At 40.6% G+C, this 18,574-nt stretch overlaps 1 protein-coding gene across 3 annotated transcripts in view; it reads left to right on the top strand.

The window, feature by feature from the left end:
• ADAMTS3 (ADAM metallopeptidase with thrombospondin type 1 motif 3) overlaps positions 1-18,574 on the top strand; it is a 127,619-nt gene that overhangs the window by 95,888 nt on the left and 13,157 nt on the right. For all 3 annotated transcript variants that reach the window (XM_065836366.2, XM_065836367.2, XM_071807899.1), the window contains 11 exons: positions 4,502-4,585; positions 5,716-5,872; positions 7,844-7,949; positions 8,930-9,073; positions 10,087-10,219; positions 10,691-10,804; positions 11,847-11,992; positions 12,535-12,710; positions 13,573-13,706; positions 14,239-14,362; positions 17,969-18,049. In XM_065836366.2, coding sequence (XP_065692438.1) covers positions 4,502-4,585; positions 5,716-5,872; positions 7,844-7,949; positions 8,930-9,073; positions 10,087-10,219; positions 10,691-10,804; positions 11,847-11,992; positions 12,535-12,710; positions 13,573-13,706; positions 14,239-14,362; positions 17,969-18,049 — 1,399 coding nt within the window. The remainder of the gene's footprint in view (positions 1-4,501; positions 4,586-5,715; positions 5,873-7,843; positions 7,950-8,929; positions 9,074-10,086; positions 10,220-10,690; positions 10,805-11,846; positions 11,993-12,534; positions 12,711-13,572; positions 13,707-14,238; positions 14,363-17,968; positions 18,050-18,574) is intronic.

Raw genomic sequence — 18,574 nt, 5'->3', positions numbered from 1 at the left:
TAAAAAGTTGTATAAAGTTGCCAGAGTAGCCCAAGTTCAGCACTGTTCCTGCCATTTTTTTTGCCCCTGCTCAGTGGCTTTCTGAGGGGCTTCTTTTTGTTGCAGAGTTTAAATGTGTGTGAGTATTTGCAGAGCCTGGACATCTACAAAAAATCTCACAGGAGGCAGCGGGAGTCTTGTTGCCAACTTGACTGGGCTGTGGGCTGGGTGTTGCATTGGAAGAGGAGGAGGATGCAGCTTGCGCTCTCTCACTTGATGCCATTGAACAGTCATCATCCAGCCTAGCTTCTGTGCTAAGTGCATGTGTTTGAGTGGCACAGTTCAGAAGAAAATTTCTGCTTTATTTCTTCACATTTCACCGTCACAGTGAGCACTGAGGGATGGTCTTTACAGGCAAATAGCCTGTTCCATCAGTGGTGAGTTTTTCTCATGAGTTTGGAGTTGTTGCTCTTGCCTGTCATCCAGCTGATGGGTTACGCTGTGGAGCTGAATTGCATGGCTTCGAGAATGGCCCCAGCCCACTCACTTCATCACACGACTGAAGAGGCTATGTCAGCTGTTTCTCCTTCAAAGCCCCACTTCACAACCCTGAACATTAACACAAATATTTGATGCTGTCAGGCTTATAGCTTAGCTGTTGTCTGTCAAGGTTATTAGTTAGGGAGCTGTTTCTATAGGATACTGTCATCAAGCATTCACTTCTCTTGCGTATCAGTTTACATCATTTTTAATCTACTAGTTCCCTCAACCTATGGTAAAGACACAAAGGTGTCTCTAAAAGAGCTCAACACACTCCTTGCCATTTAATCTAGTGATTTATTCATGTGGATAGTCAGCAGACTAGTAGATGACTATTTTTTTCAAAGCTGTTTCATTTCTAGTGATGTGAACAATGAGGCAACTGATGGCATTAATCATTAAATTCTGAATTACTCAACTCTCATCATTGCAGAATACTAATTCAGAAACTGCACTTTGTTTCATGCAAGTTGTACACAGGAGTGTAACTAGTTTCAACAAGGCACAAACAGAAAGTTATTGAAGCTATATGGTCCCCAGAGCAAGTCAAATGAAGCATTTGACGTAAGCAGAGAACTTGCTGTGAGTGGGCAAACACAGGAAGATGTCAGCGAAGAAACTTCTGTAACCTTCCTCAGCCTGTTCAGTTACTCCTAAATTATTTCTATTGAAATATCTTGGTAACTTAGAAAAGTCATCAAAGATGCCATCCATTCTAAGAAAAGGAAATTAAGAGCTGGTAATCAAGGTCATACTGTTCTCATACTGAGATTTTCATTAAAAAAATATTAAAGGAGGTTGCTACAGACAAGGCCTGAAACACAGAATAGGAAAGCAATTACTGTCTGGGTCAGCCAGTAATAAAAAAAGGAACAAGCAAGGGTGAGTCCAGGATTCTCATGTCTCTTGGTGCTTTGACCTGGCAGCTGCAACCCCTCCTAGTCCTCCTGCAGCTGAAAGCCAGAAGGGACACTGATACGAGCAGATCTGGGAGATGGTTGGAGGAGACTGTGATGATTGGTGGGGCTTTGCTGGGAAGGTGGTTTACTCCTCCAAGTCATTTGGGATTTCAGCCCTTGGCAAGGGCTGTGGATTGCCTTGGATTAGCCTGCAGCCCCTACCTGTGCACCATGGAGGATGAGTCAATGGGCGCTGGTGGGCAGCCCTGACAGGGAATTGCAAGGTACCTGCACAAAACCAGCTGTGCATCTGCACCTGGCTGGCTGGCTGCCCCAAATTTGAAAGGCCAGCTACCAACAGCTCATACTGCAAAAGGTACTTAGAGGAACCGTCTAATGTAGGTGGGGGATGTATGGTTGACTGTGGGTCAAGAGGCAGCAATTTTTGTGACAGGTGAGAATCCAGCCACTTTCCCCTTAGGCTATATGGCCAGTTGGACATCTGTGATATGTTTCACAAGTTTGGATCAGGCAAAACAAGCTTACCAGGCTGTGATTTATCTATGTGCTTTGTACCGATATCTTGAAATGTAATTTATTTTGCCGTTCTAACCACAGTGTAGATGCAGTCACAGCAGTTGGAAAGTGCTGCAGTCTACACTGATGCTTGCCGCACTTTTTTTAAGGTCTGTGGCCTTCCAGCAAGGTAACATGTTTCCCAAATTTCCTGTGTCTAAGTCACAGGAATATATATGAATCCTGTAGTGGAGTAAAAAATGGTGTTATGGAGAAAAATCTTGAAGACTTGAATCTTTCAGTCAATTCCAGGATCCTTTTTGTCTCTAGGAAAGCCATACTTCTTGTTTCTTGGCACAAGGGACACTGTTAATGTTTTTTCTGACACAAACCTTTGTGGGAGCAATACTATTGCATTAGCGGGGAGAAAATATGAAATGACTGATCAAACTTAGAGATAATTGCTTAACAAAATGGGCACTCTGACTTACATGCTCATTCCCTGTAAAACTGTCCTGCTGACAGTCTATTCTCAGCTGGTCCTAAAAGGGATTACATTTTTAAAAACCATGGACTGAAATCATTCTGCCAGGTCCCACAGTCTGGACAACTCAGAATGACCTTTTTCATGAGAGGAAAAGGGAAGTTCTGTTTAGCCTGATTAAAAAAAAAGAAAACATCAAACCTCCAACTCCTTCTCCAACATACCAGTCTCTGAACAGTGGTGTTTATTTTTCACCAGTTACCCATAATATAATAATTATTTTGCTTTGAGGGGCATGAGTAACTTCATTGATGATCTGTGGATTTATACTCTGATGGCAGAATATTTCTCACCTTCCCAGACACAAGGAAGGTCCTCACTCAAGGAGAACAATTTTTGATCTATCTGCATAATTCTCTGGTTTTTAACTTCACCTCCGCAAGTACTCTTCTTAGTACAAAAGTGACCACATACTTCTAATTTATCTTGAAAAATTAGGACAGCAGTATTAGTTGCTCGTAAAAAAAAATTCTTCAAAACAAAACCCACTACGAGATATTTCAGTTGTTCAGTGGAACTGCAGTATTACTTGTAATCAGCTGCTTATTTTCACAAAACTGCTGGATACAGCATTTCTTTGAGATGTTACTGGTTTGCAAGAGTTTCTGGAAGGTGGTAAATGGGGCCAAAATTTATTGGAGCATTAGAACTAACAGAGGAAGTGACCATCTAATCTTTATTTGCTTTGGAAATATCTTCTTAGACAAAATCAAAATTCAGCCTTTAAATGATGTGTACAGATCTCACTGGAGACCTCTGCAGACCTACTTTGCTGCAAAGCTGTGGACTGTTTTATGAGGACTCCCTGGGGGCTCTTTCCTTTATGTTTTCTGCACTCCTTGAGGATGTGGGTTTTGAAGTCTCATGAGGTTGTCTTTCAGATGGGCGTTTTCTCAGGCTAGCAGTTGTTTTTAATGTAGTAAGTCGTTTTTAATGTAATAAGTCTTTTAATGTAGTAAGTCTTTCTAGATCACATAAACATCACATGCTTTCATGCAGTTGGTGCGTTAACTTGCAGAAATCAAGTATATTTGGAGATACCACTACTCTGTAAGGTATAATACAGCTCTTATGCCTCTGGCAATGCCGTTCACTTTAAAACTTTCAGATGAAAATTTCCAAAGCATGTCTGGGATTTGGAAATGCTTTGCCCATTAATTTTAAGATTGATCTAGAATCAAGAGTACTATCTTTAAAGCTAAACACATGCCTACATGTGTGCAGAGATGGAACCTCATTATTCATGTCATTGTCTAAATATTCTGCCTTCCTGATGTAGAGCTTCAGAATGCAAAAATGGCTTTAAGTCAAATCCTCAAGTATTTTTCCTAGGACAAGCCTATGCTGAAGTTAACAGCACAGTTCCTTGAGTGAGAGCTACTGACAGCTGAGTCTTTTCGAAAAAGAACAAAAATATGCTTGCTCACTCTTCTTGTTATAATACTAATCCCATGTGTTTAAACTGATTGAATTGAGACAAATGATCGATGAAGCAAACAGAAACAGAATCTGGAATTCATCCACAGCTGGAGTGGCCAGATGACATAGCAGAGGTGGCCATGTGGAATGGATAGTGATAGTTTTATCTATTGTTAAAGCAAAATCTAACTGCTTTTAAATTCCTTCGGTGAACTCAAACACAGTGCTATAGCCTTGCTTTCAGGAATAACCTCGTTTCCCTCATCATGTTTATCAAATGAGTGAAATGAAGCATTCAGATAAGAATTTGCAGGGTTTGAACTTAAAGTATGTTTTTTTTTCCCCAGATCAACTTTTCTATTGGCCCTGATCCAAAGGCTGTTAAACTTGAGAGGGGTCTTGATTTGTGCTTCAGAAAGTTCTCTGTGAGGGGCTATGTAATGACATTTCTCACTGCATAGAAATTATTTGAGACTTGAATCCTCTTCTAAGAAGACTGTCGTGGTATAAGAAATAATACATACATGGCCTTGGGACTTCTCTTGGTATCATCAGTGATTTTTTTCTTTTCAGTCTTTTTTTAAATTATTTTTTTGTTCCTCAGGTGAATGAAATTTACCACGATGAATCCTTGGGTGTTCACATAAATGTTGTGCTGGTCCGAATGATCATGTTGGGGTATGCGAAGGTAAGCAAGCCTTTGAACCAGTTCTCTGCCATCATTTTCTTTGTAATTATAGTCCATGTGAATCACATGAACTGCTGTGGAAACAGAACTCAACAGCAGGTTCTAGAGAACCTGCTTGGCATGTGCTAAATGTGCTTGCGCCCTCATTCCTGAAGCTGATCATGGGTGTCCCTTTGTGACACAGGTGCTGGCCTGGTGCAGCCTCCCCAGGCTTACAGCCTCAGTTCTTGCCTTTATGAGTCCTCAGGGAATTAAATCAGTTTTGTAGAAGCAATTGTTTGGGTTGACCAACACAGCTTGCTGGTGCACCCCCTCCAAGCAGTCTGCCAGCGTAACTATCCCCTTTCCTCATTTTGCATACACTCCTTTTATTGGATCAAAGAACATTCCTCCGCTTTGTACTCCACAGAGAGTACATGTAACAACACATTGATTTTGCTTGTAAAATTCTCTCAGAGTTTAGAAACAAATACTTGTTAAATGATTCAGGATGAGAGGAAAGTGCTAATGCTGTTTAGCATTTGATAAAGATCATATCTGTTCCATTTAACTCAGATATTGAATTTGGACCAGTCAAAATACCAGTTTGATGTTTGTCTTGCAATGAAAATTTCTTGAGCTTGTAAGCACACACTGTAGCAGGTCTCACAGAAAGAAGTGTTTAATCTGTGTTAATCAGTACACATTTAGTGGCACTACAGTGTTGTGCACCAGCTGAGGCACTGTCCTATGTGTTTATATTATTCACTTCCTCCACACAGGCTGTGTGTGTCACTACTTTGTCATAGCTTATTTCAACTGAGTCGCACTGTCCTCTGGCAGTCCAGAGGGTAAGCAAGTTTCACCAAAAAAAAAAAAAAAAAAAAAAAAAGCCCTGATTCAATCTTAACATCTTGTGTCTTCCTTCTGCGCATGCAGGCTACACAGAAAGGCCATTATTTTCAGATGTGAACACTGTCTTCAAAAAAAGCCCTAAATATGTGCTATTACACATGCACGGTCACAGTTAACATACACATTTTCTTTTCTCATAGGAAAGGAGGTTATCATGACTTAGAGTGACAGGGTCTTAGGAATAGAGAAATTTCCTACCTTGAGAAGCTCCTGGGTCTAATCTGTTGTTCTTTCAGTCCGTTAGCTTGATTGAAAGGGGGAATCCGTCAAGAAGCTTGGAGAACGTTTGCCGCTGGGCATATCAGCAGCAGAAGTCAGACCCCAATCACTCTGAGCACCACGATCATGCCATCTTCTTAACCAGGCAAGATTTTGGGCCGGCTGGTATGCAAGGTAATGCAGCTGACAGAAAGAAAACTATCTGGACTTGGTGCTTTTTGGCTGGTGCCTGCCAGAAAAGGGGAAAATTTGAAAACTGGCTTATTATATGATCCTGAGACAATAAGCAACATAGGAATTCATTCAGCAAATAGTTAAGGCAGTGTTCAATTTTAAAGATATATTGAAACCCCATCCTGTTGGGGAGAGCATGTACACGTCATAACTTTCAGTTCCCTCTTCTGGCTCTAGGAAAGGCCCAAATGGACAGCCTGATCATGTATTCATTGCTCTCTTGTGGAGAGAAAGTCCTTCCTCCCATTCATGTTACATACTTTCAAAAAAGCAAGTAGACCTTACCATGGTAGTCCTTGCCATTTCTATCTAACTGTAAAAGACTAAGTTTCTTATTTGAGAGATGTAAGCTAATAGCTATTTACCTTCTTCAAACACCAGGTGTTTGTGTGTGTGCAGGGATCACTAGAAATGCTCAATGCACTTTGCATTAAACTTTGCTTTTATTTCAGTGCATTTTTCACTGTAGATTTCTTTTTCTAGACAGCATACTAGTTACTTTGATACCTGCATTAGTCTTTCTGACTCAAGGAACTGATGATAATGGGAAGTAAATTCACAAAAATTCAATGCAGATAAATGAGTCTGCCTGAGTTCTAAAATTTTGCTGCTCTGTGCAGCATTGCAACAAATTGATCCCTTTTTTCATTTCATTGGTTCTCATGTAGTTACACTGCAGAATGTGCATCCTGTAATGATTTCTCCAGACCAAACAAGCACTTTCATCTCTTGTGCTGTGGTCTGTGGTAGGACTGAGGGTTCCTTTGGCTGTGCACACTTCTTGCTTCTACTTGCAGGTAGAAAAAAGGGACTAGAAAATAGAGCAATTTCTGAAGCAAAGCACTCTTACTAAATGTAATGGCTTCCAATGCAATAAATCTAGTATTAGGCATTCAAAAACACCCTCTGCCTTCTATGCCTCATTTTCCTTGAACACACCAACAGTCCTGCTTGCTCCTTGAATGTTCCCTGTGTCAGTCCCTAGACATTCCTATAGTAAAACCCTGGAGCTTCTCCTGCTGCTTCATGCCCTGCTCCAGCACTGCAGCTGGTTCTGTGGCTCCATCCGTTCTGCCAGCCACCAGAATCTACTCTAGTGCTGTGCCCATCCTCTGCACCTTCAGACTCAAATCCTGCAACATACCTGTGAAGAAAAGGCCCCCATGCACTATCCAATCATGCAGAAGCAGTGTAATACGTATATAATTTAATGCAGTGTCAGTAGTACATTCAGCTCTAATGTCCAGAGCTTACAAATCTTCACCTAGCACCAAGGTAAGACTGACCTGCTTTCAGTCAGAAATGCCCTTTAGCAAGAAAGTTTTTGTGCTCATTTGCTGGCGAACCCATATTGTCTGAAGTAAATTTCTGCTTTTCCAGGTAGCTTATTGAAAAATGCACTGTGTTTTGGCTATTCAGCTGGAGATGCTTTAGATATTTGTGTTCGGTATCTCCATGCTCCCTTCACGTTTCAGGGTCTGAGTTCTCCTTCAGGTCTGGACTTGCAGGCCTGGAGTAAAACTGGTTGGGATGAGATGTCAGGCAGACTTCCATGTCTTCGGAAAGATTTTAGGTTTTGCTGAGGAAAAGACAAGCACTATGCACATGAAGGTACTAATACAAGCATGGGCGAAAAACCTCAGCCTACAGCTCTACCCTTAAATTGTATGGGAACCTTGTACATTTTTGGTGATAAATTTGTAAGTGCCTGAAGTAACACAGATGTCTGTGGAATCAGTCTCAGTCTGTCAGAGCCATTTCCTCTGTTTGACAACAATTGCAAAGAGAGAGAGAAAAATGACAATCAAAGGAAAGGAATCCTCGCTTCTTCTCAGGTAGTAAATTTATTGGGGTGTCTCACATAAAATCAACGTAATGGGTAAATAAATCAGACATGCTTTCTTTCAACAGGATATGCACCTGTTACTGGCATGTGTCACCCTGTCCGTAGCTGTACTCTCAACCATGAGGATGGGTTTTCATCAGCTTTTGTTGTTGCCCATGAAACTGGTCATGTGTAAGTCTAACTTTTAATGTTAGATTACCAAGAAAATATGGTGCTTCATCTCCTGCTTGCCTCAGGTGGTTTAATTTTAATAGCTATAAGAAAGCTATACTATTTTGATTTCTATCCCCTTCGAATGCATCAGTGGTTTCAGCAATGAAGAGATAAGTAGGTGAAGAAGGGAAAGGGGAAGAGAGAGGGGGAGCTTGCTTTCTGTAGGGTGAGAATGAGGAAGAGGTCAGTAAGAAAGGTGGAATGCCCAGGTAGTGGAGACAGTAGCTTGTCAAGCATCTGTAACTTTTTTCTTCTCATTGAAAATGCTAATTTGTTAGATTGGGCACTTCTTCAAGAATGATAAGATGTTAGGTTGAGAGTAACTGATTAAGCAAAGATCTCAGCTGTCTGGATGAATGGATGTCAAGCACTGAGGGTCTCATTTTTATCTTCCTTAAGCAGTGCAGGCTACTTGGGTTTTTCTGACAGTGTCCAAGTAATATAGGAGGAATTTAGCAAAACTGGAGATGACCCAGTCACTTGTGTATTAAGTTGTACCAGGTGCACACGGGGAGATGCAACATGCTAACCATGTTAGCTCTGTGGAGATGCAACCTGGTAACTGTGTTAGCTCTGTGTTTAAATAGGTGGTTTTTGATAAATGACTATACAAACATGAACAGTTAAATGTCTGAATGATCTGCTCCCTAACAAGCAGAATAGCTGTTTTCCTTCTTCTGAAGTATAGGAAGTCATCATCCTCTAGTTAGTTCATTCCTGGTATTAACAATTAAAGTATAAATGAAAGAACATTCAGAGAGTCCTTACCTTTTGGCATCAGAGAAGATCCATTTGATATACAGATGATATCTGTAGAATGCAAAGAACAATTTCATTTTGCATCATTACATGTGCATGAGAAACTGTTTTCTTTACAGCATTTTTACCAGCTGAAGAGCAGAAACTGCCTGGGCTCTGATACCGGTTCTTTGTTACAGGCTGGGAATGGAGCACGATGGGCAAGGGAACAGATGTGGGGATGAGACAGCAATGGGGAGTGTTATGGCTCCCTTGGTGCAGGCTGCCTTTCATCGTTACCACTGGTCCAGATGCAGCGGCCAAGAACTCAAAAGATATATACAGTAAGGACCTGTCAGCACTCAGCGATAGTTGTTTTACTAAAGGCAAGAGAAGTCTTTGCAGTTCCTGGGATGTGGGGCCAGTGTGCTGCCCTCTGCTAGACAGCAGAGAGGAAATGAGAGGCAACCCCAGTGCAGAAGAACGGGCACAAGTGTCATAAACTGGACTCTTGCCTGTGGAAGCCCTTTTCATAAACACAGCCTTACAGGGGCCTCAGAGCTGCTCTTCATCCAATTCTTTCTTAGGCTTCTTTCTCCATTGCAAATGGCTGGTTTTGCCAGTCAAAACTGAGTGAAAACTTCATGAGCTGACCCACATCTCCTACAGATGAGACCTTATTCATAACACAAAGCATAAAATAGTAATTGATCGAGACCTTCAAGTGAACTACCTCAGTGCAGGAGGAGCAGCCCACCAGTATTGCTCTTTTGAGACCTCAGAGTTAAACAGGAATGAGGAAAAAGCAAGCCTTGTTCTTGCCCTTTGCATAGGCAGGGCTTCAGCCCTGTGAATACAGTAGGTTTTGGTTAAGAAGGGTTGTTTTCAGACTGCTGTTCTGTTTCAAAGCTTCATGAAGTCAGTGGAAAGGCTCCACATGACTTCAGCATGCTTTGGGTTAGGCGTTATATTAGGAATCCTACTTCAAGCTGAAGCACATTGAGATGTTGCCCTCTGGCACTGAGAGTGGGGAAGTGTTTGTTTTCTCCCTTTAGTGACAGGAACGTAAAGTGCAAATGTCATGTTTTGCAAGGGCAGGGAAGACCTGGAGATGCTTCTCCACAGTCTTCAGCAAATGCAGGGATTTTGCTGTAGGATCTTCCCACCCAGTGGTCTGTCATATTCCTACAGAAGGGACTGTGATACTTTGGGGAGCAATAACTGTAAGTAAACAGGACAGCAAACAGGTCAGAGAAAAGGAGTATTGCCTTACTAAGAATAGGCACTTGGATCTTGCTGATCAAGAAAAATACTACCACATCTCATGATTTTTTTTTTCCTGTGTATCTTTCTACAGCTCTTACGACTGTCTTCTTGATGACCCTTTCAAACATGATTGGCCTAAACTTCCTGAACTGCCAGGCATCAATTATTCCATGGATGAACAGTGCCGCTTTGATTTTGGCGTTGGCTATAAAATGTGCACAGCGGTATGTCCAAGGCAGTCATGGTGAAGACAAACGTCCATTTAGCAAGTTGGTGTCTGACCTTATTTAAAAGCTGCAATATATGCATTTTCTCCTAATTGAAGAGCAGTTAATGGAATAGTTTAAACAGGAAAGAGATATTTATGGGTGCAACACAGTCCTCTGGGTAATTTGGTTTAACAGTCAAGTGAACAGCAACACAGTCCACATGGCACAGACTTGTGGTATTGATCCTAAGGAAGGAGGGAAAAAACCTCACTTTCTTCTTACTTCTTCGTGTCTCCACCTTTCTTCATGCCACCAGCTTAGGACTAGAGGATGCAGAGAATAAACAGTGCCCTTTTCTTTATGAAGATACTGTACTTGTGGGTATTCATGTGTTCGAGATGAACTGACTGGGTGGGTTGAATGCTTATCTGAAAAGTATTAATAATCTAATTTTGAGTTTCGTCTCATAAATGTTCTGCATTTCAGTTCCGAACCTTTGACCCATGCAAGCAATTGTGGTGTAGCCATCCAGATAACCCATATTTCTGTAAAACTAAGAAAGGACCTCCACTCGATGGCACAGAATGTGCCCCTGGGAAAGTGAGTATTGTGTTTTTGCTATGTTTAAATTGAAGAAGGAAAAAAAAAAAAAAAAACCCCAAACATTTATTTGGGTTGAAGGGCACAGGAGAAGACAAGGAATTGCCTAGCATCCCCTGGATGGAGCCAGAGGAAGGTAGAAGAGGGAGCTGTGCTCTCCCTTTTTGTTGTTCTGTGAACTGTGAAGGTTTACCATAGTGCAAATAAATTCTGGACACTGAAACCACAACCCACTCCTAGCCTCCCTCTTCTGTAGCCTTTCTGTTATGTTTTTTTGTATTCTTGTCTCATCTGCCAAGTGTCCATAAAGTGCCATGAGCAATCCATGGTAGCAGATGATGCTGTCACTGTAGGACTGCTTCTTAGTGCTTGTGGTCCAGACATCCCATAGCTAAATATTTGTGTAGGCTTAGGATTAGCTCTTTTTTTTTTCCTTTTGTATGCCCATTAATGGGTGTCCTGCTGCTAATTTATTTTTAATTATAAAATTATGATCAGATAAATGTTTGTTTAGCAGATTTCCTGTATTTTGAGATACACGAAAGCAAATTATACCAGCTGCATATGCCATAGCAAGCATCAAAAGTACACACTGCTCAGTGACTAGTCCTCTGTTCCAGCCTATTTGTGTAAGCATGATATTTGGCCACTGTGAAGGGAAAAGAAAACCAGCAATACACGCTATTCCTCAGCAAAATGTTTATCCTGCTAATATTCAGAACATTAAAATTACTTTTTAAAGGTGGTAGTGACTAAGACTCAAATGATACAAAGACTTACTTAAGTGGAGAGTGGGGTGGAACATGTTGAGCTTCCTGTACCCGCCCATGGAACGATTGGGGATCAGGTACCCTCAGACCCCAAGTACATAAACCCTCACTCCCTTTGTCCTCTGGAAAGTCCCTGCTTGCAGTCTATTCTCTCAGATGTCCTTTCTCAGCCCATGAGATCACCTCTGTGTTCTTTTATATTTTACCACATTTATACAGTTGGTTTGTTTTTTGTTTCTGTTCTCATCTGTTTTCCTTGCTTAATTTCTCAGTGGTGCTATAAAGGTCACTGCATGTGGAAGAACACTAACCAGCTGAAGCAGGATGGCAACTGGGGACCCTGGACAAAGTTTGGCTCCTGCTCACGAACCTGTGGAACTGGAGTTCGATTTCGAACGCGCCAGTGCAACAGTCCAATGTAGGTCTTCTGTCTTGATGGTAGTTTCAATCAAGTGGAATTGTTATAGGCATCAGTTTAAGCGACATTTATGTTTTGTCTGCCAAAATTCACATTCTGTTCAAGCCCCTTGAAACATGGCTTTTTGCAGGGAGCCAGGGTCATTTTTGGAGAATTTAAGAATTTCCAAAGGAAAGCCTGTGGAAAACCGTCCCGAGGTTGATAGTTGATGTGTAAGACAGTCAAGAGTACATACTGTGTGACCTCAGCAAGCTGCAGGGTAAACCTAGAGATTCTTTAATTGTAAATCAACTATTGGCGGTATATATGTGCTCATGTATTACTTCTGCATTTCAGCCTCTGCACAGGCAAGCACGAAGGTTATACTGCAAGTGTGTAGCTGTGCCCTGTAACTGCTCTGGTTCCATTTCTGTCACTTCATACCCCTTTTTTTGCAAAATCGTCTCTTAAAATAGAGTGAAATTTCACTTAAGACAGAAGAAAAATCCCCAGACCTAGTGTCCAGAGGGTTTTAGAATCTCTTGAATATTTTCTCTTCACAGGCCCATTAATGGAGGTGAAGACTGTGCTGGTGTCAATTTTGAGTTTCAACTTTGCAATACAGAGGAGTGTCCAAAGCACTTTGAGGACTTCAGAGCGCAGCAATGTCAGCAACGCAATTCCCACTTTGAGTATCAGAACAGCAAACACCACTGGCTGCCATATGAACATCCTGACTGTAAGTTCTGTTATTTGCCTTTCTCACAGATCAGTCCTGGAATCTCACAGAGCTTGTGGGGGATCTTGTTCATTCAGCCATATAAAGACTAGAAATAACCAGTGTGTCAGTGAGTGGTGAGACTAAAAAGCAGGAAAAAAGGATGGCCCTAGAGGAAGAGGGGGAGTGCCACGCGAGACAGTTATAATTTCCCCAACCCTAGGCTAACTAGCTTCCCCTGAGTTTCATCCTTCTCTTAGTGTGAACATGATGTAGCAAGAGGCTTGAGGCCCTCAACTCCTGCTGGAATAGCTGGTGGGTGCTGGTAGCATTTAACACACTGCACTGGCAAGCTCTGGCTCTCTGCTGTTGAGGCAAAGCATGGAAAGCTGCTTGGCTGGGTCGTGACAGACTCTTCCTGCCCTCTCTTCCATGTGGCTGTTCACCTGAGTGCAAAGTGTTAATGTTTAATTGTGGCTGCTGCTAGTTAGTTCCACTGAAAGTACTTCAGAAGTCCTTCTTAGCATTTTTCAACTCTTGTAGATATGCCTCAGCCTGATTCTGTCAGTCTTCATTGCTGACATTAATCCTAACCCGGTAGTTACCTTGAATGACAAGGACAGCTTAAAGCACAAAGGCAGGTTCTTAGCTCACTGAAAGGAGCCTCTTCAGAAAGGAACTGATTTCTGCCAGAATATCTCATAGTGATAGGCCCATAATTCACAGAAAAGCAATTAGTTGCTTTTTGTCCCCGCACAGCTGTCTGTTTAAGGTCCTTTCTATTTCTGTCATATTGTCTTCACTCCTTTAGTGGGATATTTTCCAGAAGCACATCTGGATTGCTGTTAATTTATGCAGTTACTTCTCTTTCCTTGCTATGCAGCTAATAAGAGATGTCACCTGTACTGCCAATCCAAAGAAACCGGAGATGTTGCTTATATGAAACAGTTGGCACATGATGGGACTCGCTGTTCCTATAAAGATCCCTACAGCATTTGCGTTCGTGGAGAATGCGTGGTGAGTGACAGCTTCCCAAGGTCATTATGGAGTTTGAAATGTGCTGTTGTGGTTACCAGCAACTTTGGAATCAATCTGCAGAACTCCATCAAAAATGCAGAGATGGACTTTGCACATGTTTCTGAATTAAATATTTGCAGCATCATATTCCTCATAATTCCTTGAGATTTAAATTAAATTAGAGCAATTGCACAGATCTATTCCATGGAAATAGTCCACTTCTCTTCAACTGATTGGTTAATTTGCCTTTTTTGCACTTAGTTTTGTGTCTGAAAAGAATTATGTCTATTTTTCTGTCTTTCCCATCTTTCTTAGTCTTGAAGTACAGTGACTATAACACAAGAATCAATTCCTGTTTTTCACCTGGAAACTATTATCCAGGACCAGATTTGGAAGTAATTTGTGTTTAAATAAAATAGGTCAGTGTTGTGTGGTAGTTTGTGCATTAATTTTTAGATGGCTTCCCACCACAATTTAAACTTAGAGCCAATGACAAAGCCTTCTCTCTTTTTTTTGGTTCTTCCTCCTGCAGAAAGTGGGTTGTGACAAGGAAATTGGTTCCAACAAGGCTGAAGATAAGTGTGGTGTCTGTGGTGGAGACAACTCTCATTGCCGAACTGTGAAGGGAACCTTCACCCGCATTCCCAAAAAGCTTGGTAGGAATCTCATTTTCATGTATCTGGATAGCTTTTCTGTTGCCTCTGCTGTTTCTGTCATACTTACTGCTTTTGCGGACTGGTCAGAAATGCAACCTACTTTTAAAGCAACAAAACACAAGTTGTAAACTAATGGGCAAAAATAGCGTAGTTATTGATAAAGAAGTGACATCTTTAAAACAGTGTCATATTTCTGTCCTTTGAAGGACTTATTAAAAGAAAGCTTGATTAGTCAAATGTATCAAGAAATACCATGCAGAGCATGTTTAGTTGTTCTTTGCAAATTCCCAGCCAGACAATGCTTGTGAAAAGTGGGGATATGCTGAGTTTAGCAAAACAAAAATGCACCATTCTTCTAACAGTGAAATACAGAAGTCGTTGAGGTACTTTGCCTGAGACTAACTATAGCCTGTCTCTCTCTGTAGGAGAACTAGAGGAAACATTTTTTTTCCCCCTTTAAGCTTTTCACAAGTTTTTCTTCTCACAACAAGCTTTAAATGGAAGTCTGAATTTCTGTGCATATGAAATGAGTGTATGGATCCTCATGTCAAGTTGGTTTTGTGTGATGCTTTCTCACAAATTCTAGCCCTTTAGTCAATAATAAATTCAGGTGAGTTCTGAACCAAATATAAAAACATTTTGACAGGAATCTGCATTTCTAATACCCTTTAAGTTATGTGGCTGACATGCAGTGGAATATACAATAGCATTCTGCTAGCTCAGAACTAAGAATGACCTAGATAAAATTTTCAGACTGTACTCTGGGGTATTTAGCAACACATTACCTATCAATAATAATTGAAGATCTCCTTGGACTTCTTCAGAAATGTCTATTTAGTCAGTTATTTGTTAAGCCAGGGCAGTATTATCCTGTACATTTTGCTGTGACTATTTTGTATTTTCAGTCTGGGGAAGCTACTCAGGGATACATATCTCCTTTATGACTGTGAGCAGTTATTTCAGGAATAGAAATGTCTGATAGAACTAAGTGCTTTAAGACAGAGTGGAGAAAGGTATCTGCAGTTTAGAGGCTGGTAATTGCTGCCATGAAGCAAGCTTTACTGCAGCATTAATAATTACTATTAGACAGTGAGCAGCCAAACTGAACTTGGACAAAGGTAAGTTCATGTGCAACTGGAAATAAAATACATTAAATATTTTGCTGAAAATACTTATTAATTATTACTAACTAATTGGAAAAGTTTACTGATTGTAATTATCAAACTACAGTAGAGAGCTCTTCTGAAAGGGATGGTTCTCTGGAGGCTGATGGATTGGACACCCAATAATGCAAGAATCACTCAAACTTCGGCAGCAATTGACTTAGGAGTATGACTTTAGCCTCATTTATAGGCCTGTGTATTTCTGGACCTGCCAGCTACTGTGCTTTCAAAAAAAAAAAAAAAGTGCTCAGCCTTCTAAAAGCATGGCTGATTTTTTCACTAAAAAAATTTTGAGAGCAGAGGGGATATTCATGTCACAACTCTGAATCCAGTCCAATAAGAACTTTTTCTGATGAATCTGGTTTCTGTTGTCTACACCAACAGTTTGCAGCTCCTAGCTGTGGTTTGGCTCACTCTCACTCTCTGGGAGATGAACAGGGCAATCCAGAGGCCAACACTGGCCAAAACATGCTACTGACCCCACCACGTTCTGGCTCAGCATTTCTGCCTGTGGGCCAGTGAGACCCACTGCATTGTCTTCTCGGGCACCAGCATGTGGCTGGATGTTTGCACAGTATTTTCAGCATCTGAAAAGCATGAGAACTCGAAGTGACAGTGCTAGGAGAGAGGTCAGGGAAGGTAGCTGTTGATCAGCCACTTAATTGGAAATGTTTAGGAAAGCAATAGAAGCGTTTATGAAATGTTTATTGTTTTACAGTAACTTTGGCAATCTAGTCATTAAAAAGACTAATTGACCTCTTCCAACAGGAAAAGATTTAAGCAAGAGGTGCCAAAAAGAATTCAAGTTTCTGGAGAATAAAATCTGCAAGTATCCAACTTAAAATCACCTACCTGAATTTTCACTGGTCTGACTTTCATTGACTATCAACATTTGCTAGATGTGTCTAATTTTGCTTTAAATGCATGGGAACATGTAACATAATTCAAACTTGTAAAGACCATCTGGCTGACAACATAGTCAATGAAATAACAAGACTTGGCTCCCATAGCACTAATTACAGGCATTCTATTTAAGGGAAGACAAGAGGAGCATTTACTTTGCCCAAAGGAGCACGCAATATTTCCCTTTCTGAAACAAATGAGTCTAAAAATATGCTGGGTAAGTTTCAAGTGCTTGCAGAAAGAGAGGCATCCATGGCAACTTGAGAGTTCTTGCTGCAGTTCTCATATCCATGCAGGCATTGACAGATAATGCCAAATCAGGCAAAAACTTTGTTTCATATGCTCAAAAGACAGTAAATGAAAAGATGAACAAATGCTATTTGTGCAGTCCCTCATCAACCAAGAGCATGATTTTACATATTAATTTTCTTCACTTAGATTTTTTCCAGGGAGCTGGAGTATGTCAGGCATATGACAAACTACTGATGCATTGGTTAGTCCCAGAATCCCTAGGATGAAACAGAATTACTGAAATGCTACATCTTGTGTTTGCAGTGCACAAATACTGAAGTCTTGTTACATCTACACTGCTTCTACAAAAGGGCTGGATTACTCAGGAAGATTCCATAGCAGAGTACAAAACAGGGAGGAACTTACTCAACTCTTAGAAGAGGGATCTACAGAGATCATAATTAAATTTGAAGCTGTTAAACATAAAGTAATAAAAATACCATGCACTCAAAATGCTTATGATGCTCTTGTTTGAAACTTGATATAAAAGTACCTGGAGACAGGTCCCTAAGAGGGATTTTAGTCTTCCTAATGACAATACTTACTTAATGTGACACTAATTACCTGTGGTTTGAACTGATAAAAAATTGAAATTTAAACAAAGAATTATTTTCTTTGGGAACAGCTTTTTACTTTAAGCTGTAGAGAGCTGAATTCAGCCCTTTCGCTTAAGCAGTAGCAATGTAATTGATGCATTTTACTTTCAGAGTTGTAAATAGTTTGCATTCACTTCCATATGGACAAGCCTTTTCTCATGTGTAGTGACAATACACTCTGTCCTATGCCCACCTTTTTCTAGTCTTTGATGTCTCAGAAGTAAGCAGACACACTTAAGACATTACCATCTAACATGACAGTAAGTAAACTCAAATCTAACAGCCTGGCTGATGGGGAATTTGGAAAAAATAACCAGGAAGACTTGTGGGTTTTCCCTTTGTATGCTGAGAAACATAGGAAACATAGTTTTGCCTGAATTGTTCATTGGTACGGCCTATAACAGTGTAGCTTATCAGGAGGCAAATAGATTTGTAGCTGGTTTCTCTTCTCTCTTTGAAAGAGGAAAAACACAAGGAGGTCCTGTCAAATACGTTACAAAACTATTTGCTCAGTTTCTTTCTGACAATGCTGCTTAGTTGAATATGGATGCCCTCTTCTGCAAGTAGAAGCTGGATAATGTAGTGCACTCTTAACCATGGCTGTTACTTCTTCCCATCTCTGCTTTCTCCGTCAACTACTACACATGCCAAAGGGTACCTTAAGATGTTTGATATCCCTCCTGGTGCTCGACATGTGTTTATCCAAGAAGACGAGGCTTCTCCTCACTTTCTTGGTAAGTATTTCTTTCCTCAGGTGTGGCTTTGAGGCATGATGAGAAGCACAGGGCAGTCATGCAGAAGAACCTGAGAAATGAGATAACCAAATTCAAGCGTTTAGGGTAAATGCATGCATTCAGAATTGCATGTTAAGACCTGAGTCCTACACTGTAAGCTCAGCAAACAAATATTTGAAATATTTGATTGCAAGCTTAGCAAACAAATACTGAATTCTTCAAGATAGTAAACTCATCGTAATTTGCATGTTTGCTAACAAAAGCTTATCATCACTCACATTAAAACTGGCGCTGACAGTGTAAAAACTATGTATTCTATTATGTCAATCAAATTCAGTGTCCTTAATTATTATTATTTACTGCAGATTGTAAGCAATAGCTTTTTAAATGGAAAGATGACTGGGGAACTTGTGATATATTTGCAGTCTGTTTCATTTCAGATTTTTCTCATGTAGGACAGTTCATACTGTTCTCAGTCCATTACTTACTGCTTGCCATTTTCTAATGGTTAAGGGATTTTTAGCT

This window comes from Patagioenas fasciata, chromosome 4 (genome assembly GCF_037038585.1).
Source record: "Patagioenas fasciata isolate bPatFas1 chromosome 4, bPatFas1.hap1, whole genome shotgun sequence".
Taxonomy (NCBI): domain Eukaryota; kingdom Metazoa; phylum Chordata; class Aves; order Columbiformes; family Columbidae; genus Patagioenas; species Patagioenas fasciata.
The sequence above is the reverse complement of the archived record's forward strand: the minus strand, read 5'-3'. Positions and strand labels throughout refer to the sequence as shown.